The sequence below is a fragment of the Petaurus breviceps genome, unplaced genomic scaffold, assembly GCF_028583685.1.
Source record: "Petaurus breviceps papuanus isolate PSGF00001 unplaced genomic scaffold, PetGlider_PUasm1.0 76, whole genome shotgun sequence".
Taxonomy (NCBI): domain Eukaryota; kingdom Metazoa; phylum Chordata; class Mammalia; order Diprotodontia; family Petauridae; genus Petaurus; species Petaurus breviceps.
In genome coordinates, this window is record NW_027186473.1 from 22,636,459 (window position 1) to 22,662,968 (window position 26,510).

A 26,510-nucleotide genomic window follows, 5' to 3' on the forward strand; every position below is an offset into this window, starting at 1 on the left:
AAATCACTATTGATTAGAGAAATATGAATTAAAATAACTGAGGGACCACCTTATACCCTAAAATAATGACAGAAAAGAAAAATGACAAATGCTTAGGGGGAATGTGGAAAAGTAAGGACACTAATGCACTGTTGTTTGAGTTGTGAAGTGGTGCAACCATTCTGGAGTTTGAACTATGACTAAATGGCTATAAAAATGCATACTTTTGACATGCTATTAAGACTGTATTCCAAAGAGATCAAAGGAAAGGTTAAAAAAATGTATATGTGCAAAAATATAACAGCTCTTTTTGTGGTGGCAAAGAATTGAAAGTTGAAGGAATGCTCATCAACTAGGGAATGACTGAACAAGTTGTGGTATATGATTGTGATGTATTATGCTATCAAAAATGATCCAGAGGAAAATCTGGGAAGACCTATTTGAATTGATACAGAGTAAAGTGAGCGGAACTAGAACATCATTGTACACCATTGCACATCAATGTAGTAGCAATATTCTAACAATATTGTAACAATGATCAACTGTGAAATATTTAGCAACTTTGATAAATACAATGATCCAAGAGAATTCTGAAGTTCTCATAATTTTAAAAAAATGTCACGTTAAAGTAAATATTTTTCTTTCTTTTTCTACCACAGCTAATATGGAAATGTTTTACATGATTTTATGATATATCTAATTTGTATAATATTGCTTACCTTCATGATGGTTAGGGGATGGGCTGGAGGGAGAAAATTTGTCATTCAAAATTGGAAAAAAAGAATGTTATGTAATAAAACTTCAAAAGTTTAAAAAAAACATATATAAATGGCAGCTATTTTTCCTTATCCAGGCTTATGGCTACATCAGTGTAGAAATTTTTTAATGTAGGAACTACCTCTAGTAAATCAGATCTTAAAATTATTACTCTAGTCTTGGGAGATTTTTCTCAGAGTACTATAAAGTTGAATTATATGAAAATATGAATTATGATCGCAAAGCTAATTTGGGTCAGAGGCAAAGTGTGAAATCCAGTTTTCCTTCCCACAAGGTATCTCAACATTTATTTTGCCATCCTGTCGTTTACATCTTCTGCTGAGTTCTCACTCTTTTACTACCTCAAGGCAGAAGGGTCATCTTAAGCACATCACTTACCCTACTGCTACCTTAGAACCCCTTTACCTTTTATATAAAATATACAATTAGATTAGTTAATCTCTAGTCTGTCTAGTCAGCAATGACTTCACATAGAATTTGAAATTGAAAGAGACTTTAGAGATCTTACTGTCCAATTAATTCATTCATCTAGCCACCATTTCATCCATCTAACAACAATGAATAAAACACATATCAGAAGGGCACTTTGCTAGGTCCCAGGTATTAAAAGGTGAAACATAAACTTCTAGGGCCAATGATCATGAAGTCTACATTCTGTTGAGTGTGGTGCTGGGAAAAGAGGAGAAAGTACAATTGAAGAAATAGTGTGAAGATAGAATCATCAAGATTTAACAAATGATTAGATTCAGGGAGTAAGGGAGAGGGGAGAGTAAAGAATGATTTAGAGATTTTGAACACTGGTGACTAATTACTTATAGCGCCATTAACAAATAGTTGTTTTGAGAAGAAAGACCAGTTTTAGGTAGAAGAATCTTGCCCATATCTTGCCATAAATCGGTCATTGGTGGTAGGTCACCTGTCTACTTTGTCTTCATATCAAGCTATAACAGTTTAGCTTTTTTTTTCTTTTTGATCTTTGTATGTGCCTAGCACAGTACATGGCCATCATGGGAACATTCAAGTCAGTAGAAATCTTTACTTACAGGAGTCTTCTGACTGCTTCATTTGTCCCCTTGTCACTCAATATTCAGTGAACTTAATAAATCTTGACATGTCCTTATTTCAGACATATACATCAGGAAGACAACACATATCTCAAAATGCTTATGAGCAGGAATTAAAAAAAATTTTTCTTATATTCCCAGAATCTAGCTAGTGACTGGCACACAGTAAACAACTAGTAAATGCTTGTTGATTGAAGGGTGGTCACATCAGGCCTCCTCCAGAATTCAATCCTATATTGAACATTCATTAAAAGGGTAATAACTGTGTTATGGTTGTAGCATTGTTTTCCCTTCTGAAATACTTACTAAATAAAATTAAACAGTTTGATTATGGCCATGGAGGTAGAAGACTAGCCAAGCAGTGTGGAAAATCAGAAAATTTCAGAATGGCTTATAACATATTTGTTAAATCACTGAGTGTCTTTATTTATGTGTATTGTAATCTATACTAGAAACTGCTTCATTTCTAAGGTTACATAAATGTGGACTATGAGATCATGGTTCAATCTTTGTTCTACTACTGTTTATTTTTAGGCATGTCATTTCAATTCTCTGCCCATCAGTTTCATCATGTGTCAAAAATATGGGTTTGGGTAAATGTTTTCTGAGGTATCTATGTTTGTTTGTCTGTTTATTTATTTTTTTCTTACCCAGATCCAGTAGAAGGGAAATTCTTTGACTCTTCCCAAGATTCAAAAAAGGGATATCTATGTATAAATCATCCAGTTGCCTTTTCCTTCTTTCAGTGACATTAATAAACGTTAGAATTCTTGTTTCTAAATTTAATAATCAAACTAATCCAGTCAAATTGGGAATTAATTCTACCTCTTTCTGCTTTTGTAACACATCAAGAGACAAAGTACTTATAACAGAAAGTATTTTGTAATTGGTTTCATTTTTTCTTCTGTTTATTGTGTTTATCAAAAGTTCAGATAAATTCAAATTTGCATCACTAATAGACCTATTTCAAAGTGTGTTGACATTTAATTTGATTTCTGAATGTGTGTTAACTTGTTCCCTTAAGTTCATCTCTTTGTTAAGGACAGATTCCCTTACATGGACATAAACATATAAATACCTTTAGAAAAAACTTCCATTATTTAATTAAAAGATATCTTCTCCTTAACACATATGCACAGATCTCAAGAAGGACAGAGTCTAATTAGGGGAGACAATGTGTAACAAATATGTACAAATCAGATTTACAAAGGTTTGGAACAAATTTAATAATATCTTATTTCATTATCACTTGCAACAATCTTCTTTCCAGGAATAGAGATTACTTTTTTTCATTTTTTTTTTTAAATTTCCTGTATGACACTTTGGAGAAAACTCACCATATATTATATATATGTAAAACAATGTATGTAGTGTGACTGGTCATTTAGAAATGGGAACAGGAACTGAAATTTCTTTGGTATATGGAGTTTCCAGAGAGGAATTTCTGTATCAGTGAAGGCTAGTAAACTTCTCTGTTAATTATAGTCTTACATTTACTCAGAGCACTGATGACTTATATGACTTGTTGGAAATCCTACATCCATAATATATCAGGTGGGACCTGAACGCAACTTTTCTTGACTCCAGAGTCAAACTTCTGTGTACCAGGTCCTGCTGACTTTCATAACTAACAATAACTGATATTTATACATCCTGTTACAATTTGCAAGGAATTTTAAACTAATTTTCTCACATGTTCCTCACAAGGATTCCCTGGGAGTAAGTAATAAAAGTATAAATAACCCCATTTTATAGATGACAAAATTGAAGTTCATAAATGACTTATTGAAGTGTCAGATAACAAGTATCAGAAGACCTGTTTGACACTAGTCCTCTCATCACTAAGTCCAGTATTTTCCTTACTAAAAATACTGCCTTTCAAAATCTTTATACCATAATTTGTAAGAACACACCAGTACTACTAATACATCCAAATTGGTATTCTCCTTTTAAGGAGTCATTTGGAGGCCATGTCTTCATTCCAGTAATGATTCAATGGCCTACACTATTAAGGGAACTTTTTTTCTTTTTCTTAAATCACCTTCAGAATCTGTGACACATTTTGAATAGCTTCAAATATCCATCCTTTGAGAGGTGATTTGACTTCTGGAAACAGTTGGCTGTCATTTTAACTATTTGGTAAAATAAAATGACTGATAAAAGTAGGTAATTTTATCATAAGTTAAAAAAATAAGAATAGGAAATGTAAATATATGAAGTAGTAAGACGCATTTGATTCTGAAGTCAATATATGGTTTCTGTGTGCCCACTTTGGAAACTGAAGTCATTTAGTACATATGGGCTTGGTTTGGAGATATCACATTTTTCACAGAATTCTTTCTTTTGTTTAAGCCTTTGTAACAGATGTTAACACATAAAACACAATTTTCTTCAGGGAATATTTTGCCTATACTCACAATGAACACTCCCAAGTGGGATAACCAAGTATCCCACAAACTAAATTTGCTTATTACCTTTGGGCACATAATGAAATTAATCCCTAAATTGGCCTCTCCAAGGGGAATCTTTGTACTTTATTTCCTTTTTGCTGTGTTTCTTTATGTTTTATGAGTTTTATTTAGTGATGATGTCAACACTAATGTAGTTTAGGCCTTCTAGAAGTATATCAATTCATTTCTCACTTGACATACATCACAAAATTAGATTGGGAGTCTAGATGTTAAACTTCATGCTTAAAGATGGCTAAAAAGCTATCTTTGTACCCTGTACTTTCTTTTCTATCTTTATACTAAATAATTAATCATTTAATACCCCCCCACTGCTCTTAGGTCTCTTTGTAGTTTATTAGCATGTCCTTAGACAGCAGTTGTGGTATATCCCTGGAAGAGGCCTGAGGCCTTGATGCTCAGTGGGAGAGCTTGTACTTTGCTGTTCTAGCCATTAAACTGTGGGGCCACCTCTGCAACATGATGAGGCGTTAAAATAGAACATCTGTTGAGATCTGGTGCATGGCAGAAGTTCTCTAACTGGCACTTTGTTATTTGTATCAAGTTCTAGAACAATATATGTCTTGTCAATAAAATAACAGCTAGCATTTCTATACCTCCTATTATATGTCAGTCACAATGCTAAGTGCTTTACAGATATTATCTCATTTGGTCCTCATAACAACACTTAGAGGTAGATACTATTATTATTCCCATATTATATATGATGAAACTGAGGGAAAATGAGGTTAAATGACTTGTTCAAGGTCACACAGATACTAAATAACTGTAGCTGGATTTGAACTCAGGTCTTTCTGACTCAAGGCCCTAGTATATATCTACTTCACCAATTTATACTGAAAAAAAGTTTGACATAGAAATTTGCATAAGAAAGTTTGGGCATATGAATAATTCAAGCTACCCAGATTAGGACAAACAATTTAACATATAAACCATAAACAGTCTAGCAATGTTTGTGTTTGTAGTAGGGAAGAGGCAGTATATGCACACTTAGATGGATACATCAATATAGTTCCCTCATTTTGGATAAAATTTAAATTTAGATATAGGTATGCATAGGCTAATTAATCAGTAGACATTTATTAAGTGCTTACTATGTGCTAGCACCATGCTAACTGAAGAGAATTCCTTCTTACCAGAACCTCTCTCCCTTTGTCTCTCTTTTTATATATTTATATACATATGTATATTTATATAGCTTATATATAAGATTTATATATGCATAGATACATGTATACACAATGCATGCATGATACAATATATATATATACATACTATGTAGACTATACACAAATATACACAAACATGTTTATACATATAAGCATACACATACATGTATACACACAAATACACCTACATCTCTATATATATGTATATGTTTATATCTTTCAATCAACTCAAAAAGTATAGCATATGAGCAGTGAGTTGTACTTATAGATGAATAGGAACCTGGGTTAGATGGCATTTGATAAATTATCCTGCGTTTTCAATGATCTAAGGCTTCTCTGTGACATGAAAGTCTCCAGAAAGAACACAGATCTTTGCATCAGGAAGAGGATTCAAATCCTACCCTTAGGCAATGACTAGCTGAGTGACCCTTCAGCAGCATCTGCCTGAGTTTCTTCTTCTGAAAAATGTGGATAAGAATAGCACTTAATTTGCAAGACTGTGAGGATTCATTGAGTTAATATGGATTTCAGTCTGTATCAATATAAGTGCTAGCTAACAAGGAACAATATTTTCTTTATGTTGTCACATGGTTGTGCTCATGGCACTCAATGATCTCAAAAGAATCAAAATTGCATATGATCAAGAGGTGTATAGGAAAACTTAATGGCAGCTGTCAGTAGGCTGCAACATATTATTAGGAATGCCTTCTCCGGAAAAACTGGTATAAAAGCCATCATCCAGGATATGTAAGATGATAAAAGGAGGTGGATCAGTCATGTTGCAACATGAAAGAATAGCAAATTAATGGCCTGAGTGTCACACAGCTATTCATAAAATATTGAAAAAAAAACATGGATAAATCCTCCAGAGCAATGTATAAATCATCTTATCAAATATTTATATCAGGACAAGAGGAAGGATCATAGAAGAGCAGAAGACAAGGAAGGCTGGTGATCACTGCTAGCAGAGCCCACATCAATATCATGCATCTACTGAAGTATTTAAAGTCTATTCGTTTAATCAGCCATATTTTAGCATATAAGCACTGACAGGGCTTAGTTCAGGAAAATTCAGGGGTCTTTTATCTTGTCAAGATCACATTAAAGAGATTCTCTATCCAGGACTCAAATTCTTGGATACCTAGTTTTAAAGGGATGTACCTGGAAGGGGTAGGGAGAATCTCTTTTGTTGTAGACTATAAATGGATTATCCATTTTCCAGTGTGTTTCATTTACAAATCAGATCATATCTTTCTGAGATAATCTTCACTTGTTTGAACCCTTGTACACTTGTAGCTGTTGAACTGCTGTACCCTGAGGCTGATTTCAGCAGACTGGTTTTTAATTACTAAAGTACTAGTGCCTTAGTTTGACTAAAACACACCATACTAGCTCATAGATTTTCAATTTTTTTCATTTTGTTTTCAAGCAGATCTAAATGATTTGCATTATTGTGAGATGAAGGTCCACAGAATAGTTTGCCTATAGGTTTAGTCAGTGAATAATAATCTGAGTGCTTAATTTCTTTCAGAAATCTCATACATATGTAGACATTACCTAACCCTGTTTTCTTTCTTTTTGAACTGAGCCTGTTTTTTTTTCCCTAATGAAGGATGAACTTGGACCTATTATTGGAATTCCAAAGGTATTGTGTGGATCCCAGGGGGGGAACTAAAACCAAAATAACTATAGATGGCTTTTGTTGTTTCAGGGGCTCACAGGGTTTTGCTCTGTCCCGTGTGTGATGGGATCCCTAGAGATGTATTGTCTGGACCTCCATTTGGATTCCATATGTTCCCTGAGACATTTTGGATGCCTTATCTTTATGGACACAGAGAAATTTTTTAGGCAAAAATAGTTTAGTTTTCCAAACGAATGGTAAAGGGGTGACTTCCATATGACCCCAAATTCCTAATGCCTGAAAGAAGAGTTTGCCTTGTTCTATATCTGTTTACCTTTAAGATCAAACATAAAATACTTTGTTTGCCACTTAAAGCTCTTTATAGTTTGTAATCTTTCTACCTTTCCAATATTCTTTCATTCTTATACATTCTAAATATTCTGAAATGCAACCATACTGACCTCCTTGCAATTCCTCATATATATACACACACACATATATAGATATATACATACATATGCACACATACAGACATAAATACATTTTTATGTGTGTATATATATATATACACACACACACACACACACACACATATATACTGCATCTTTCAATCCTCAATGTCTCTTCACTGTTTGGGAAGACATTTCTTCCTCACTTCTGCATCTTAGAAGTCCTAGTTTCCACCAAATCTCAGTTAAACCTCACTTTCTACATAAGTCCCCTCCAGATGGACCCAGAAGCTAATACCTAACCTCTGAAATGACATATTTTGAATATAGTATACACTGTGTATATAATATACTTACAAAATACAATCTATTTCCTTCCTGAGAACAAGAAATGTTTCATTCTTCCTTTGTGTTCCCATGACTTAGCAAAGTCCCTAGGACAAAGGAGAGACTTATTTCTTTTTTTTTTTGGGGGGGGGTGTCCTGTGTCTATACTAAGCTGACTGAAAGTAAGGAAGGGAAATAGCAACCGAGTATGATAACATTTGCATTATTGCAGCTGCTGTTAATGTTAATGTATCCATATAGTCACGTGTTCCCTGGTTAGGTATATATGACATCCATGACTGTCATTAGACTTCCTGTCTTATTATATTCTTCAAATGAGACAATCACTTATAAATGTTTATTCTTCCCAAGGTAGACTTTCATTAACTAATTGTGATCTTATTTATTCTGGATGTAAAGAAGGGCCTAATCTGCTCAATCTAGAATGAGTAGTGCCATAAAAGAATCACCAAAAAAAGCACTGGAGATTTTTGGAGGGAAAAAAAAATCACTATATGCTCAACAGATTTTCATATCTGTAAATCAACATCTTTGCTGAGGGAACTTAAATTGAGAAAAAAAATCCTTTTGGAATAGCTAGCATTCTGACTTTGCCATTGTAGCCTGGGGAGATTCTATTTGTTTGGCTCCCTTTCTAAATTGCCCATGGGGCTAGGGTGATTAACAAAGGATTCTAGGCAAAGCAAATGATCAGATTCTATTAAGGGGAATGATATTGCTCCCATTCCTTTGGGAGTCCTGATGATCTCTTTTCTGCAAAGAATAGAAGCAGAGCCAAACTTATGCTCAGTGTAACAGGACAGTGGGAATTCTATTTGTTTTAATGATCTCTTCTTCCATTCTGACTTCTTAAAAGTCAAAAGACAAGGATCCCTGAGCCATTGCAAATAGTTAAACATAGGAAGTTTTGTGGAAAAAAGAGATAATCCTTTGAAGTCCCAGATTTTTGGAGGTACACCATCTTCTCTGACTCCTGTGTGTCACCATATTGCTGAGGCAGAAGGAAGTCTCATGTACCAGAATGCCTTTCTTTTACCTCCTGAAATGGAAGATGAAGGGGAATTTCCTTCCTACACAGAAGATCTGAGGAAAAAATGGGCATGTACGAGAATATAATGATGATTATCTCTGCATGGCAATATGAGAGTTTATAATGTTCCTTCTCATTAACTTTTATGTATATTAAAAAAAAGTGCACTGGGAGAAGAAAGGGAATAAACATGTATATAGCATCTCCTAGGTGTAAGTACTATTCTAAGTGCTTTATGAAAATTATCTTATTTTATCCTCAACAACTCTGTAGATAGGTTTTGTTATTATTCCCATTTCATAGTTGAGGAAACTGAGGCAAACTGAGATTAAGTGGCTTGTCCAGGGTCATACAACCAATAAGTGCCTGATTATAACTATATGTCTAAATTACTCACGAAGGGGAGATCGTCAGAAGCAAAAAAAAATTGTATAATATTTCATACTTTCATATTTCTCAATATTTTAAACTTGTAATAGTAATGAATTTGAAGATTCCCTTTGTACTGGCAAGCTAACAGGTACTTAGCACTTAGTTTCAAACTAATTATATCAAGCCTGGAAAGAGAAGGTAGGAACCCCTGTTGCTAATGTAACAGGAAGGGGTGGAACAGGGAGGAGCTAATACCTTATATAAAGAAAAGCCCAGGCTGAGAAAAGCTAGAACTTCTTGGAGCAGGCTTCTGGAGGCTGGACTGATACTGCTGGACAAAGTGATTTTGATTTTGAGAAAGGAATTTGTGGTGGCAGAACTGCTTCTGAGAACCAGCCAGAACTTCTGCTGAGACTTTTCTTCTGGGAACTTCTGCTGAGAGCTCCCTAGAACCAGGCTGAGGAGCTGCCAACTTCTTCTGGGAGTTGTCGAATACTTCTAAGGGCTAGCCAGAGCTGCCAAAAACTGAGGAAGCATGACTGTGGTGCTGGGACTTTGCATGAATATTGTTGTGGCTTTGTTAATGTGCATAATAAATGTCATTGTGGCCTTTTTAAGCCTTGTCTTCCCAGGAACAGAGACTGTGAGTTATTTGGCGGGGGGGGGGGGAGAGACTGGACACTGTGAGCTTCAATATGGAGTAGGAACTACATAAAGAGATGGACAAGGAATTGGGAGTTGTCTGTCTTTTAACTCAGGTTAGATTTGGGCAGTAGCTGGGACCATGGAAGAGAAACCATGGAAGCTGAGAGCTTGCCTTGAGTCAAGATGAAAAGACCACTCCTTGGGTATTTAATGCTGACTGATTAAATTGTAATTCACTTGTTGCCTAGGTGGATGGCCTTTCTACTTTCCACTACCCTTTAAGAGAGTATTGAGGAGTGACTGATGAAATCGTAACTTGCTTGTGACTTTGTGATTATCTAAATGAATGAACTTCATTTAAAAGAGAACTTTGACCTTTATATTTAGATGATTGAACTGAGGACTTACTAAATGATTGAGTTATAGAATGAATGTAATTTGTCTAAAACTATGTGGCCATTTTAGTAATAAGTTGTTAATTTATAAAATTCTGAATGCTGTATTTTTATCTTCTGTGAATGTTTTGTCTTAATTTGTTTCTAAATAAATAGAAAGTTCACTATACTGTGTAATCAGGACCTTGAAGGTTGTTCCCAGCAGCAGTCCTTTGGAAAGTTGCTCGTGCTTGGCTTTACAATCTCATGTCTTGGGAGTTAGAAAAACAAGGGGAAATGAACTTTTGAGCTGAATGCAAAAGCTATGCCATCATCTGGAAGGCTATATTAGTTCCTTGACTTAAGGACAAAGATCTAGGCTGTTATCTGCCCGTATAGTAGCTTGAGTTCTGAGCAACACCTGTTAATTCATACATTGTACTCAGAGTCAATTCAAATCTCTTGACTAGATTTTTAACACTGAGTATACATAAGTTTTACTACAAAGAGAATAACCTATATATTTGTGCTATGTGTATGTGCTACACATCTAATGTTGCATTGTGGAGGTGAATTAGAATTTTGAGAAGATGAGAGGAGGAGGGAATAGCATGAGCAAATATTCATGATGGTAAAGAAGAAGGAACATTTGTGGAATAGTGAGTATAGTAATAAGATTTTTCAGGAGCAAATGGTATCTGTGGGGACATAGTAGGAAATGAGTTTGGAAACAACAGAATGAACCAGACTTTGGAGAGCCTTAAATGTCAGGCAAAGGGCTTGGATTTTATTCAAAAGGCAAAGCTGAGTTATTATTGGTTTTGTAACATGGAAAGTGACTTGATGGAAAGCACAAGACTAATCTGATAAGAGTATATGGAGGAGGAAGTTTGCCAGTTAGATGGGTATTTTAGGTCACTTAAGAGGTCCTGAGGTCCTGAACTAGGAAAGTGTGGCAACAGTCAGAAGGTAATATATTCAAAATAGCAAATGAGAATAGAAGTGTCAGGTCTGAGTGACTGTGTGAGTGAAACAGAAGAGTTAAGGGGAGTGCATCCTTTGATATTCATTGGCATGGACTGTCACTGGCATTGGAGGCTAAATGTTAGATATTCTTTTTGAACAATGATAATTTAACGTTTTGCACTTGGGTGGATGTTTGAAGGTCTTTGTCAATAATAAAGAAATGAATAGTAGGAACTGTTTTTAATTTTTATTTTTGGGGGTAGATGATAAGTTTCATTTAGGGTACTAATAGTAGGCTAAAATTTTGCAAAGATATCTAGCTAAAGATGTATGTTAGCCTCTAGAATTATGGGAATGAAACTTGGGAAAGAGGTAAGGACTAGAGAAAAAAAATTTGAAGTTGTCAGCAACGACAGTCTACAACAGATGATGAAGTTAGACAAGAGAGAGAGAAAGAGAGAAACAGAGACAGAGAGACAGAGACAGAAAGAAAGAGACAGAGACAGAGGGAAAGAGAGAAGTATAGCAGCAAGTACCCCAGCGTCCCCAGGGTGGCTGCCAACACAGGTTCTTAGATCTGCTTTGCTAAAGGAAAGCAACTCAAAATTGAGTAACAAGTTACTTTAATCAGTCAAATATATATTGTTTACCTAGTTCAGGGGAAAAAGGTCAGCACCCTGAACTTCAGAGTACACAGACAGAATTGTCAAGACAGAGAAACAGATCAAGTAGACAGGTTTCCAAACTGTCCAACTATTACATCCATACCAAATCAGCATCTGGGTTTTTCAAAGCTGGGGGGCTCCCAACAATGGCTTCCCAGAGACTCATCTAATCAAATCACAGAACACTTCTCAAAGTGAACCCCAAAACAAAGCCTCAAATTAGGGTTTATATAGCCTTCTCCTGGCTCAGAGAATGTAACAACCTTCTGGACCCATAGGCCAATAAAAAAGTATCTACTGAAAAACAAGCCTCCTACCCTAGGCTCCAGGTGCACTTTAGCCTAGGGGCAGGAAAGATCTTAAAAATTTACATTCCCATTACAAGAAGAAGGTTAACTACAGTATTAGGGAGTGAATAAATACATGAAGCAAAAGGATGCAGAGGAGGCAGAAAAGGAGGAAGAGAAGGATAGTTCAGTGAGCAAGCATAAGAACCAGAAGGTAGAGTGTTAAGGAGAGGATGGTCAACAGTGATGTATAATGCTGAAAAGCATCTGGTGTTTAAAATTGATAATGTATGTTCAATTCAATAGTGCTAGCAGAAGCCAAATAATAATGGACTAAGGAGTGAGTGGTTTCTAAAGAAACAGAAGTCACAATTTTAAGAAGACTCTTTGATAAAATGAGGAAAAGAGAAAATAATAAATCAAGGGGGGTAGGAAGACTGAGAGAAAGTTTCTTTAGGCTAAACAAGACCGGAATAAAATTACTGGCAGAAAAGGAAGTATTTAATGGGCAAGGACACATTGAAGACATTATAGATAGATGTATGCTTATTGAAGCTATGTCCTACAGGAAACTGGAGAAGATAGATGTAAGTATTCATAGTAAAAGAGGAGGAAAACAGGATAAAGAAATCAATACTGAGGATAATCCAAATGGTTGAATTTTTATTTTACTTGTTTTCAGGATATTTATGTGTGTATACACACACATATACACACACATACATATATATGTAGGTCTGTGTATGGACATGTATATATTAATATTCAATGAAATTTTCCATTTATGTTTTGTTTAGTTTAAATTGTTTAATATTTCATTTGCACACCCGCACACACACACCCCTAGTAATAAGGGAAAAGCAGTCAAAACCACACAGAATGCCTTAGTTTTTGAGTGACACAGAGACCACATGGGGGTAATCTGGGTGCTTAACCTAATAGCCAGTGGATCTTAACAAGAAAGTTGTTGGTAGTCAATCCAAAATCATTAAATCTGTAATCAAGACAGATAAACAAAAGGAGACAAGGGAAGATTAAGACTGAGTTGGAGCAGAGTTTGAAACATCTGCCAAGAAATTGTTTTCTGAGGTCTCAGAGCTCACTTGTTTTGAAACATGCTCAGTGTAGGTAATCAAGAGTTAACTATACTCTTATGGAAGCAAGTCTCATCTGGTAAAAAAAAAAAAGAAAGACTCTGCAGAGAAAATGGTTTTTTGTTTTGTTTTGTTTTTTCCTTTTGGTGGGCAATTGGGGTTAAGTGACTTGCCCAAGGTCACACGGCTAGTTTTTTTGTGTTAAGTTTCTGAGGCTGGAACCAAACTCAGGTCCATCCAACTCTGGGCCGGCACTTTACTCACTATGCCACCTAGCCGCCTCCAAAGAGGGCGGCTTTTAAGTTAAAATGCTTTTAAGTTAAAAAAAAATCCTTGCTGCCTTTTATGTCACAGTAATGACTAATACATTTTTGGTTACTACATGTATAGCATTAGTAATCAACAGTTAAGATTATAGCAGGAGGCTCTTTTATATTAAGCTTTCATAAATTGAAACTAATTCTTATATATTTTCCTCATTTCTATTACATGGAAAATAGGCCCCATTTATTCCTTTAAATATTATATTAAGTATGCTTAAAACATGTGATTTGGGAAATACTAATATGCTTTCTAAAATATACTTTTGTGACTTCTAGTTATGCTAAATTACAGACACACAATATATCAATTTTCATCATATTATATATATATACATATTCTATTTAAAATTTAGTTTCATAATAATTTAGCTACATTTTGTAAATTGCAGTATAATATCAATTTTATGTTTTCAGATTTTAATCCGGGTACATTTTGCTGAAATGCATCCATTCAAACTAGAAGCATGCATGTTCAGTAAAAGCACTGGGAAAAAATGGGAGAAGTTATTATACTTGAGAAAGGGTATTTTTCCTTAATGAGAGCAATTGCAATGTTTAAAAAGTTGGAAACATTTATGGAGAACATAAAGTGCAGGGGGGGAAACAGAATATTTAAAGTAGTTATGTATTTCCAACTAGTCCTTACAGATTTTTGCTGCCTTTATTTCTCTATTAAATGGATGTGAAATATTGCAAGGTGGACTAGGTGTACTTTTGATCACTTATTGAAACAGTTAGAGGTGTGGCCACATCTTCAGCATTGGGTAAAACTAGTGACGGCTGAATGACAATCATTGGGATGACTACAAATTGCGGGTAGACATTCCACCATTGGCACATAAAAAAGAAAAAAAAACTATTCCATTCTAGCATATAGTAAGAAATAATACAATTTGATCAATGAATCAACACAAGTTAATAAGTGCTTCTTTTGTGTTCAATGTTTTCCTAAGTCCTAGAGATACAAAAAAAGTAAAAAGACATCTGCCCTTATGGTTCACTTTTTAGATTAAATATTAGGTTCTCATTTAGATTCTTCACTTAAAATGTCTTAATGATCAAAGATCATTATACAAATATTATATATATAATATTATATTATTATATCCTTTTATTATACAGATATATTTGATACAGTTTAAAATATTTAATATATCTGGCCTAGGGAAATACATACCATACAACAAAACAACTCTACAATTTTCTAACCATTGATTCATCCAAGAATTCTACAAGTTTTCTGGAGAGACTAAAGTATATCCTTGTAAAACAGTCTGGGCTCTATTGGGAATAGGAATAAAGAGACAAAAGCTCAAATCTAAAAAACAACAGATTTCCTTGGTCCTGGTGCGAATGCCTATAATTGGGGAAAGCGTACATATAGTATGATCCATGACCAAAGGAAAGAACAAGCTACAACTTACACCTGAGAGGTAACAGAATATACTCTGGGTATAAGTGGACTATGGATTCAAGGGAGAGGCAAATTCTACTGCTGATGAGATGAATCAGTAAGTCCTCTTGAATTAGGAGAGTTTTAAGTGATCTAAAGTTATTCCCATCTATATTAATGGACCTTTTAAAAATATTGTGATTTGTAAATTGGCAAAAATCTAGTCACTGATTAGTACTGGTATTGAAAAGAATGAACACTTACTTTCATTTCAAACAGCTATCATTTTATTTCTCAAGCAATTATTACATATTTCTTCTGAAATACTAAAACCATTTGAGTATCATACCCCCTTACTATACTGTAAATTATCTGGATCAGGAGCCTCCTCGCTCAGTGCCAAGTTAAGTACTCTTTATACAGTAGATACCTAATAAATGCTTGTGAAATTGAATATGATTTTTCCTATTTTAGAGTACCACAATTGTTTTTATACAAGTATTGTAGTTATCTGATGTATGATTAGAGAGAAAACAGTATTGGTTAGAAGACAATTTAGAACTATGAGTTTCTACTATTTTTCATTCCCATCAATTTGATTATAATAAGTCCCTGTTAATTACTTACTAATATCCTTCAAATAAAATAAAATCTTCAAAATTAATAAAGCTTAAATGAGTAATATTCAAAATACATTTTGATACATACCAGAAAATTGAGGGCAGAAACTGTGACTTGCCTGTTTCCAAATGCTAGAAAATAGGAAAAAATTGGAATTCTCATATTAATGTGAACATTAATCAGAGGCAGCAGGGCACAGTGGGTAGAGAATCAACGTTAAAGTTAGGAAGACCTGAGTTCACATTGTTTCTCTGACATGTATTGGTGGGTTATGTGATCCTGGACGACTTGCTTAACCTCTCACTGTCCCTTTCTAAGACTATAGATTGCAGATCAATTTTTGATCTTTGTTGATTGGAAGAATTTCACCACCAATAGTTCTTCATAGCAATGAAACCACAGATTCAGAATTGCCACCTCTTCATCATCATCCCCCTGGATGGATCAACAGTAACTAGAAATTCCATTACATGTAGATTACAAATACTCAGAAATGCACAATGTATTTCGTTATATGATCATTATCAACAACAGAAAGACCACATGACTTCTTCATTGCAGGAAGCTTCTGGTATGGAAGCTTCTCTTGATGGTAAGTTGTCTGGAACTTACAGGTTGGCCTGGCACTCAGATAGGTTAACTGCTCATGGTCACAAGTGAATATGTGTCAAAATTAGGCACAAACCCATGTCTTCCTGACTCAAATTACATCATTATGGCATCAGTATCTTTGTTGTTCAAGACTAGGCTTTTATTTTGTTTCATTACTACTTCCTTAATTCTAATTTTGAATAATATTTTGTAAAGGCCAATGAAGTCTATTTTATCTGCTCAGATTTAAATGCCTCTGAACATGTATCTGTTTTACAAGACTTTCCCTTTATGCATGAGTTTATCTATAAATACACATTTTCTTAAATTTCTTTGCCTTGCAATTGACCAAAAATGGTAGGCACTTGGGATTACACATCTCCTTCCTTAGCATTTGAATCAACCCTCTGGACTTCAAAATTTTATTTTATTTTATTTTAAAATGAGTTGGCCAAACACAAGTTATTACTTTTCCTCTGTATCATATAATATTGAGAGAAGGGGAAAAAAGGAAATCTCTGGCTTTCCTCAGCATCCTCTTCACTATTCTACCCTAACCCTCAACAAAAAGATGAAATATTTGTACCAATATTGGAGGAAAAGACAGAAAAAAGAAAATGAAAAGCCTAAAAGACCCCATGCCACATTCCTTTATCCAAGAATATGAGCCTGTGAGAATGAATAATAGCAAATTTCAGGGCAACATTGATACACTGAATTGGGTATCCTGCCTGGAAGAGTTAGAAAGTCAATGGCAGTTGCCATTCCAAAGAGAAAGTTCCAAATTTAGTTAAATTAAAAGTCCCAATTAAATGTATTCCATTGACCTCATTACCCAAATCAGAAAGGTAGATTTTTTCCCTATTTTTAGTTTAATTTAAAACAAAAGAATCTATTTGGAAGTACCATATTTTTCAATGTACAGGGAAAATAGTATTAATGCTTTAGATGCAGACAGACTCTTGATGCACTTCATGATTCCCACAGGTGCTGTCATGAGGGATGGGAATTTGAAGATTTCCCTTCTAGTTAAATCTGAACATTTTGGTTATAAAGTACAAATCTGCCATCATCTAAGAACAGCAGTAGGCCGCAGCCACAGCAGCAACAATAGCAGCAACAGTAGCAGCAGCAACAACAAAACAAATTTTTTTAGAGGTCCCACTTTAAACCCACAGGGTGATATAAAACACTGTGCAATTTATAGTAATGCACTGATAAATTCATCTTCCCTAAATTATTTTATGTACCTGGTACTTATAAAGAAGTAAAAAATACCATTTGTCATATTGAATATTTGATTCAGGGTATGCCTACATGATATTTACTGAAATCATTATTAGGGGGAACTATTCCCATTGTGAATATCCCCTTCATTGATACAGATTAGTAACTCGCTCATAACTTTCCTGGTACAGGTTTAGAGACTTCCCCCAGGCACAACTTGTTCCATGCTTACATAGCCATGCATAAGACAGTGGTCTTTAAACCAGATCATCTTGTCTTCAAGGCTGCCACTCTATACATACATACACATATACGTGCACACACAGGCATACAGACATGCCTGGTGAAAGAAAAAAAGAGAGAGAAGGACATAGTAATGCATAGCTAAGAGAGTACTGGAATTGGAATTAGAAAGACTAAAGCAATGGTCCTAGATTTTGAACAACTCTCTTAAGACTATCAGTTATAGATATACTGAAATCAGAATTAGTGAAAGGAATTCCCATACCAGGAGTTCTTGTGTTATTAATTCAAAATTCCTTTCTGCTTCAGTGTATTTGTATGCATGTGTATGTACATATATACATATTTAGATATATCACACATATATACATATATCATTGTGTCAGAATATCTATAACTAAATCTATATCTGTCTATATGCACATCTATTAATAACATGAGGGTTGAACATGGTGGTGTGTATTGAAGGTAATTAATGTGATATGCCATTGGTAGAGAGAAGGCAGTGGGCTATTCAGGCCTTTTTCTCTTGGTATACTCCTTTACACTAATACTGTTGGATGTTTCATCACATTTTTGTCTCCTTTCTAGTAATTGTATGAAGAGGAAGAGGAAAAGAAGGACAAAAGATTAGAAATTACACCTTTTCACTATTATTTAGTAACCCAATTATTAGCAAATCTGGTAAAACTTTCATTGGTGTACCATGTGAAATCAATTGATTGAAATAATACTTTGGATTATCCCTGAATATTATTCATTATTAGTAAGCATAACTGCAAATTTGCTGGAAAAGAAATCTCAGATTTTTATTCAATATTACATACATGGTGGTGTGTACTGAGGGTGATTAATGTAGTATGCAATCCAAGAAGTGAATCCCCAATAAAAGGCACATCCCTATAATGAAAACACAAATATATTTGAAATATAATTAAATTAATGAACACAACATTTGAAACTCTACTATCATTTTATTAATATCTGATAATCCTTAGCTTCATGCATTTTATAGTAACCTTCTAAGGTCTTTTGTAATTAGTGAATTAAAATATTTCAAATTTAGAAGTGAGATTTGCAACATTCTTAGCAATAAAGAAAACCTACATCTTAGCAGATAATCAATTACATGGCAATAATCAACACAATATTTTAGACTAGTATCAGAAAATTCATTATGGCAGGTTAATGATATATGATCAAACTTATCAAAAGAAAAAGTTACCAAAATGGAAATCATCACTGTTCTTAGCTAGTGACTTTAAAAACACTTCAATCTCTTTCCTCAATACTGATATTTTGTTGTACTCAAATCTATACAAAAACGTAAGCCTTAACTGAATGAGTTTAAGCTACATTGAGACAATTTCCCTCAAGGAAGGCAAAAAACTAATATTTAATTTATATGGTATTTGGGGATAAATTAATTTCCTTGATAATTGAAAGATACAATTTTAAATTATATAATTTTTAGTAAAATTTTAAGATTTTCTATATTAATCTCTCTTAAATACACATAATACTTCTCTGCCATAGCCATATCTATATCTATATCTCACTAAACACACATTATATATCCACATACTCACATACAGATATACATATATACATGCATACCCACATATATAACTATATACATATAAATACATGTATACATGTTTCAGTCTATATGTATGTGTATAAGTATATATGTGTGTGCATATATGTATGTTATGTATATAGTATGTGTTTAAAAGTTGGTTCTATTTCCACTGAAATCTTACTCTCATTTTTTACTGTGACTAGAGGAAGTCTGAATTGTTGACATTTATACTTGTGGACTACAGTCTCTGGAAGGTCCTGCCAAGATGGAAAAGCTTTTAATATGGACTGTTGCCAAAAAAGCGTCCTTAGAGATCAAACAACTTATCTTTTGGGGGGGAGGTGTTCATATTTAATATCAACTCTTGAAATCACATGGGGACAGTATGGAGCAATAAAAAATAGTACTGGGCTTGGAATCAGAGGACCTGGTTTCAAATCTCAGCTCTGATATTTACTTCCCTATGTGACCTTGGGAAATTTACTTCCTTCCTCTGGTTACAGTTTACTCATCTCTAAAATATGGTTTTGAACTAGATGACTTTAAAGATCCCTTACAGATCTAAAGCTATGATATTATGATCTAATAAGAACTGATGTTTCAACCTGCATCAGTGAAATGAATCCCCCACATAAAATCATTCGATCAACAAGAATTTATTAATAACCTACTAGCAGTCAGCCACAGTGCTAATAATGATTTTGAAAATCAAGTACAGGACACAAAGATGACTTCAAAGTTTATTGGAGTGTGTGATGCTGTTTCCATCTAAATGTTTTTGTTCTTGTTTTTCAGTCTCCTCTCTTGGTGTCAATGTTTAGTTGCTGGTGGAAAAGAGGGTTGAAGGTGGGGAGAGTATTTACTTAAGAAACACATACACACACGCACACACACACACACACACACACACACACACACACACACCCTGACACAGAGACACTACTTTGCTCCTCGTGGGATGCTGTGTAATATAATGGAAAGAATGTTAGCTTTGGATTTTGAAGCCCTAGGTTTGATTCCCAACTGTCATTAACTAACTATATGGTTTTGGGCAAGTCACTTCACTTGGACTATATGACTTCTGATGTCCCTTCCATGTTGAAATCTACGATCATTTCTTGCTTCTGTTGGTCGAGCACAATTCCCTTCTATTACTCATTTCATTATTCTAGTCTCCTTTGGGGTTTAAAACCAGACAGGCAAGCTGGTTCAAATCATGTCTAAAATAAGAATAAAGAGTCTCTTACTTGACAGTTGTGGCATCTTTTTCTGGCATAACATTTTGCTGCTTGAAAGACTTTTGTTTTGATATCGAAAGTTTTAAACTTTCTTTGGGTTTTTCAATTATGTCCCAGATACCTGAGGCTGCCAAGTATGATATCTCCGGGTAAGTGGGATATGACTATACAAGCCAACAATTTAGGAAAGGAACAAAAAATACTTTTTCTACTGTTTACCTTAATTTAATCACCTATAAAGTGGGGATGATAATAGCACCTCCTTCTTAGTGTTGTTGTGAGGCTCAAATGAGGTATTAAGTAAAGCACTGGGTAGCTAAGTGGTGCAGTGAATAGAGCACCAGCCCTGGACTCAGGAGGACCTGAGTTCAAATTCAGCCTCAGATACTTAACATAAAACTAGCCATGTGACCTTGGGCTAGTCACTTAAACCCAATTGTTCTGCCCTACCCCCTCCAAAAAAAAAGCAAAAAAATAATAATTGTAAAGCACTTAGCATGGTCTCTGGCACATAGTAATCACTATATAAATGCTAGATTTTAATATTATTACTACTAACATAGTTCTCAAAAGAAGAATTTAGGTCAGGGAATAATGATAATAGGTCATATTAACAGTTAATTAAAGGAAGCAGTAAAATTTATTCTATAGAGTGTGAATTTAAAGAATTCTGTGTGTTCAGTAATAAATTATATCTTTTTAATTTAACAAGGAGTCCATTCAAAGCTATGTTTTAACTCCTTGAACTATGGAGGGAATTTTAGAACTGTAAGTATTGGGAGAAATTATTTGGTGGGAAAAAAATGATACCATACCTGTAACTATGAATTAGATGAAAGTCACAGATTATTTTGGGGTGGCACACTAATACAATTAATGGAATATTTTAAATAAATTTCAGCAATGAATATTCACTGAAACCATAATAAAATGTTATACTCAAATCCACATGGTTCGATGTAATATTTTACATACACACAAAGACACACAGACCCACACACATGCATACACACACACAGATAGAAAGATTTATTTATTTTATAGGGAGTTCCCAGATGAGGAACTTCAATTTATCATTGCAGATTATACCTTCTTTGTAGCTTAAACTCTCAAAGAATGAGTTACCATACTATATAACTTAACCAAATCCTAAGTAATTCCCCCAAATCCTTTAGAACATGATCTGTGAATAAACTGGAATGTTGGAAATAACTGAGTCTGACTTTGGTAATTCACAATTTAGTAATGCCTCAAAAAGAAATATTCTAAATGCAAGGCTAATTTTACTGCATTCTGGATGTAGAATTTTGAGAATATTGAGATAAGATATAAATTAGTAATGGTGACAATAACAAGAAAGTACTTTTTGTGAACAATCTGATATCACTTGTTGCTATAAATGTTGGTTAGGTGCTCAGTCCAGGACCCCAAAGCTTAGTTATCTCACAGACTATTTTAAGTATTTTTAATAAAAACTCTTCTTAGCATTGCTTTTTATGAATAAATGCATTCTTTTTTTTCTAAATTAGTCACCATTTCTTCCATCTCAGCTTTAGCATAATAAATTAGGCAGTAGCCTCTGAATTTTCCAGTGTAGACACCCTCTGAAAGGAAGTGGTTTATGCCAAGGAGATACCCCTAGTAATAATAATTTTTAAACTCCCTTCACAAATAAAAAGAAACATAATTTCACAAGGCAATTATCCCTCCCCCTGCATTTTGTAAAAGGGTGAGCGGAGGAGAGGTTCTGTGTATGGGAAGGAGTTGATGGGTAAAAAATAGTGAAAGAAGACCCTAGGAGTTGGAACTACAAAGAGAACTTCTCCATTTCGACATTTCCTAACTAGCTGACTATTGGAATTTAGGGAAGAGCCTTCAAGCTGCATCTACCCGATACCCAAAGATGTTACTCAGTTAAATACATAAATATAAAACAAGTGAAACGAACTGGTAGGTATTACGGAAATTAAATAATGTCCTACTTCACTATTGATTATTTGGGTATCATGGGTATCACGGTTGTAGCCTTTTGAAAAGTATTCTCTATTTCCTTAATTGCTAAAAGTGATCAGGGTTTCTTCTTCCAGGCTTCCAGTAAGATCACACCTCTGATACCACAGCGCCACCTAGCATAAGGCTTTGCTAACTGAGAGGAAAGCCTACCCACTATGGTTACTGATATTTTTCATTGAATCCTATTTATAAAAGGCATTGAATTTGAATGTCATTGTTCACAATCCTCAAAAGTTTGTTTGCTTGTTTGTTTTTCAGCCATTTTCCCATGTAGTTTCATAAATATTGCTTCTGGTTTTTTTGTTTGGGTTTGTTGTGCCGTCTATTTACACACAGAACTTGTCAGTGCGTTTCCCCCTTACAGCATTTGATCCTTGTAAAGCTGTCCAAATACATAATGCAAAACTAGAATGATAGCTAGTGTAACTAAAGATATATGTTACACTGCTAGAGATGTGCTAGCAACAAAACTTTTTAGGTGTGCCAATATATCAGTAAAGAATATCTAAAGTAAAGGGAAAATTGCTTCCAATTAAAGTTTGTATCTATCCTAAAATGCAGAGTTTTTTTTCTTCTTTTAACAAAACAAAACCCCCCAAAAAACAAAAAGAAAAGAAAACTCTGAGGAGTATTTGTTCCCACCTTTATCAAATTTTTCAAAGGTGTGTGCTCTCCAGAAAGTTTATGAACAAACACTGTCTCTAGAAGATGACGGACATAATGTAAACAGTGGCAGAAACAGGCCAAGCTGGAAAGAAAATGAGAAAAAAAGGAAAATTAAGATGTATGAAGAGCCCACTTTCCTGTCTCTTCTATATTCTGATTTACTTTGCATATAACACATCCTTTTGGTCCATTGCAATCTCTTATCATTTGGAAAGAGACAGTTCTCAGGAGTCATAACTTGAGGTATAGTGGCAGTCCTATTTAACAAGTTATTTTTTTTTCTAAAATTTCCTAAATGAGAAGAACACAATAAATTTTATAGCATCTATTGCATCTGTTACACTGAAACCTAGTTGATATACCCAGGCATAAATTAGTTAGGACACAGCTGTCTCAGTGCTAGCTTTCAGAATGAGAACTGAAAATGTGCGCATATCAAAATGCCTCAAGTTTTGAATAGACAACCTAGATGTCTAAAAAATCTTGAGAACACATTCAGGATGCGTTTGACATTTTATAATGTTCAGAACAGCTACTGAAATGGTTTAGTCGGCCTTTAGCAAGGGCCATTGATGAGGGTACCATGAGGAGTTTGTCTTTCATTTCCTTCAGAGACAGAACGATCTTTGTTGTATTCTTTGCTTTATTAATTCATTATGACAGCAGCTGGGTGGTTTTTTTTTAGTGGTTCTGAGCTACACTGAGCTAGAGTGAGTTTCAAAATTTATTAGATTGATTTTCTTAAGGATTGTGAAACTATAATCAGTATTTCTGATTTGCCTCATAGAATGAACAGAAGACTGCTTTTCTCACTGACAGCAATTCAAATTTTGGGATATAATTGAAAGGGCATCTAATGTGTGACGTTTCTAATACTTTGGCTAACATTCTAGAGTCAGAGGTTAAGTACTTAAATCAGTGAGGAAATTACCTCGTAATGTTATTGTACATAAGGTGAAACTTTTGGCTACCATGGGGATTTTATTTTATTAAAATATGTTATTGATTTTCTGTGAAATACTGCCACTGATTTTATGCAAATAATGTCAAGGGAGCAAAGTGTTTTCAGAAATATTGGGTTTCAATGTACTTCTTACTACTTGTATGACCTTGCACACTTCTCTGAATTTCAGCAACCTCATCTTTAAGATGAAAAGTGTGAGCTAAAGGATCTGGAATTCTCTTTCATCCCTTAATCCTTCAAGCCTTCTATTCTCTTCTTCCCTTGTTCCTTTCCAATACATTGGAATTCAGAATTGCTCTCCAAGTACAGGTTCTGTGTCCTATAGCTCTTTCCAAGCTTTATAAAGAGCCAAGGCATTTGTTTTAATCATTTGATTAGTATTGAAAGGCATTTTCCTTTCACCAGATTCTATTAACTGGTCTTTAACTCTGATCCAGAGTCTAAACCATGTAAACTATGAGCTATGAGCCATATATCTTATTTATCATGCCATGAACTGAAATAATCCTGAAAGAAAGGGAATGCCTTCCTCTTCTCTTCTAGTAGTTTTTGAAATGTGCTGGTGTTATTGCTACTAGTTGATTATATAGTGGCCTGAGGGGTCAGGGCAGGGGGAGCATGCTTCAGAAATGTATTAGAGAATACTGACCAGGCTCAAAAGAGAAATATCATTACTATTGAAGGAACCAAGGAGAGGTTTAATGGCACATGTATGAGAACTCTAAATTAGTGTCACATGGTGAAAAGGAAGTGTTGTTAATTTGGAATATTACCATAGATGAATGAATGTGGAGACCAGCATGTCATATGTTTATTAGAATCAGAGATATTGATCTGTAAGTGGCCCTGTGTCTGACTGCTGCATTAGCATCGCTGTGTCCAGTTTATTCAACAGCCATCTAATGTCTTAATCACTTAAAAATGTCCCTGTTAGTCCACATTAGACAATTCAATCACATTAAATTCAGTAAACATTTGCTAAGTAATTACTATATAAGGCCCACTGTTAAGCCCTGAGGATTCAAAGAAAAAAACTAAACTAAACTAAAACTGATCTAAGGAAGCTTACTTTCTAGTTGAAAGGGGACACATAATATGAACACAAGGAAGTGAATTAAAGATAATTTGAGAAAGAAGAAAATGTTAACATCTATAGGGTATCAGACAAGCATCATAATAGAAGACACATGAGCTCAGTCTTAGAGGCTGCTAAAATCTTTTAAAGGCAAAGGTGAAGTAGGGAGTATATTCCAGGTACAGAAGAAGCTTATACAAATGCTCAGAGGCCATAGATGGGATAGTGTTTGAAGAACAAGATGCAGGATAATTTGAAATAAACATAGGCTCTCTGGAAGGGAGTGATATGAAATGAAGATGGAAATAGAAGAATTGAGCCAGACTGAAGAGCTTTAAATTCCAGGCTATATATTCTGCTGGACTATAGAACCTTCAAGAGAGTGAAGCATACTCAATGGCTTCATGTGGGTAGATCTACTCATTGGTCTCTTGCTGAGAAATATGGACTGATCTTTAATGATTATTTAGTCATTCTTGGATTGTCCTTTAGTGACTGAGAAAGGAATTATCATCCCCCTCAATAAGTTACTAAAGTTGTTGAAAAGTTCTACTTTTCTCTATTTTGTATATGTTATTTGGGACACCACAGGCTTTTTCTTGCTTTTCCTGCAAGGCTGAGCGAAGATTACTCTCAGCACCTTCCTAACCCATCAGCTGCAGGGACAGCTATAACTTGAATACTTAGCAGCAAGAGAATGTATTTGTCTCTTCTGCTTGTTCTTTTCTTTCCCTGATCACAGTGATAGAAATAGAAATCCAGGGAAATGGGCATTTCCAGAATTGCTGGCTACCTTTAGTGTTTAAGAATTATTGGGTTTAGGAGCGGCCAGGTGGCTCAGCGAGTAAGAGCACTGGCTCCAGTGTCGGGATGACCTGGATCAAATCCAGGCTCAGATACTTAGCACCACACCCAGAAATAACTGGCCGTGTAACCTTGAGCAAGTTACTTAACCCCGATTGCTTAAAAAAAAAAAAAAGAATTATTGGGTTCTTGATTCTATGCTGGCTGCTTAGCAGGTGGTGTTTCCTGTTCCTATTTTTCTTCTTAGAGGATATGCCCACCTATAGGACAACACATAATTGAAAGCACTAAGAAAGCCCAAGCTTTCTAAGGGGGAGTGGGAGGAGGGGAATGAGGACAGAGGACATTTCAGGAAAGACAGGTGGGAGAACCAAGATAGGTATAGTGACTTTATGTCCCTCAGATCCAAATTTTATATATATATATATATATATATATATATATATATATATATATATATAT

The 26,510-nt window shown here is 34.7% G+C and overlaps 1 protein-coding gene across 8 annotated transcripts in view; it reads right to left on the minus strand.

Moving 5' to 3' along the window:
• TECRL (trans-2,3-enoyl-CoA reductase like) overlaps positions 1–26,510 on the minus strand; it is a 161,260-nt gene that overhangs the window by 15,538 nt on the left and 119,212 nt on the right. For 7 of the 8 annotated variants that reach the window (XM_069105313.1, XM_069105309.1, XM_069105308.1 and 4 more), the window contains 3 exons: positions 23,182–23,287; positions 18,534–18,606; positions 15,733–15,776 (listed from right to left, as the gene is read on the minus strand). In XM_069105313.1, coding sequence (XP_068961414.1) covers positions 15,733–15,776; positions 18,534–18,606; positions 23,182–23,287 — 223 coding nt within the window. The remainder of the gene's footprint in view (positions 1–15,732; positions 15,777–18,533; positions 18,607–23,181; positions 23,288–26,510) is intronic. The other variant, XM_069105310.1, reaches the window with a different exon arrangement.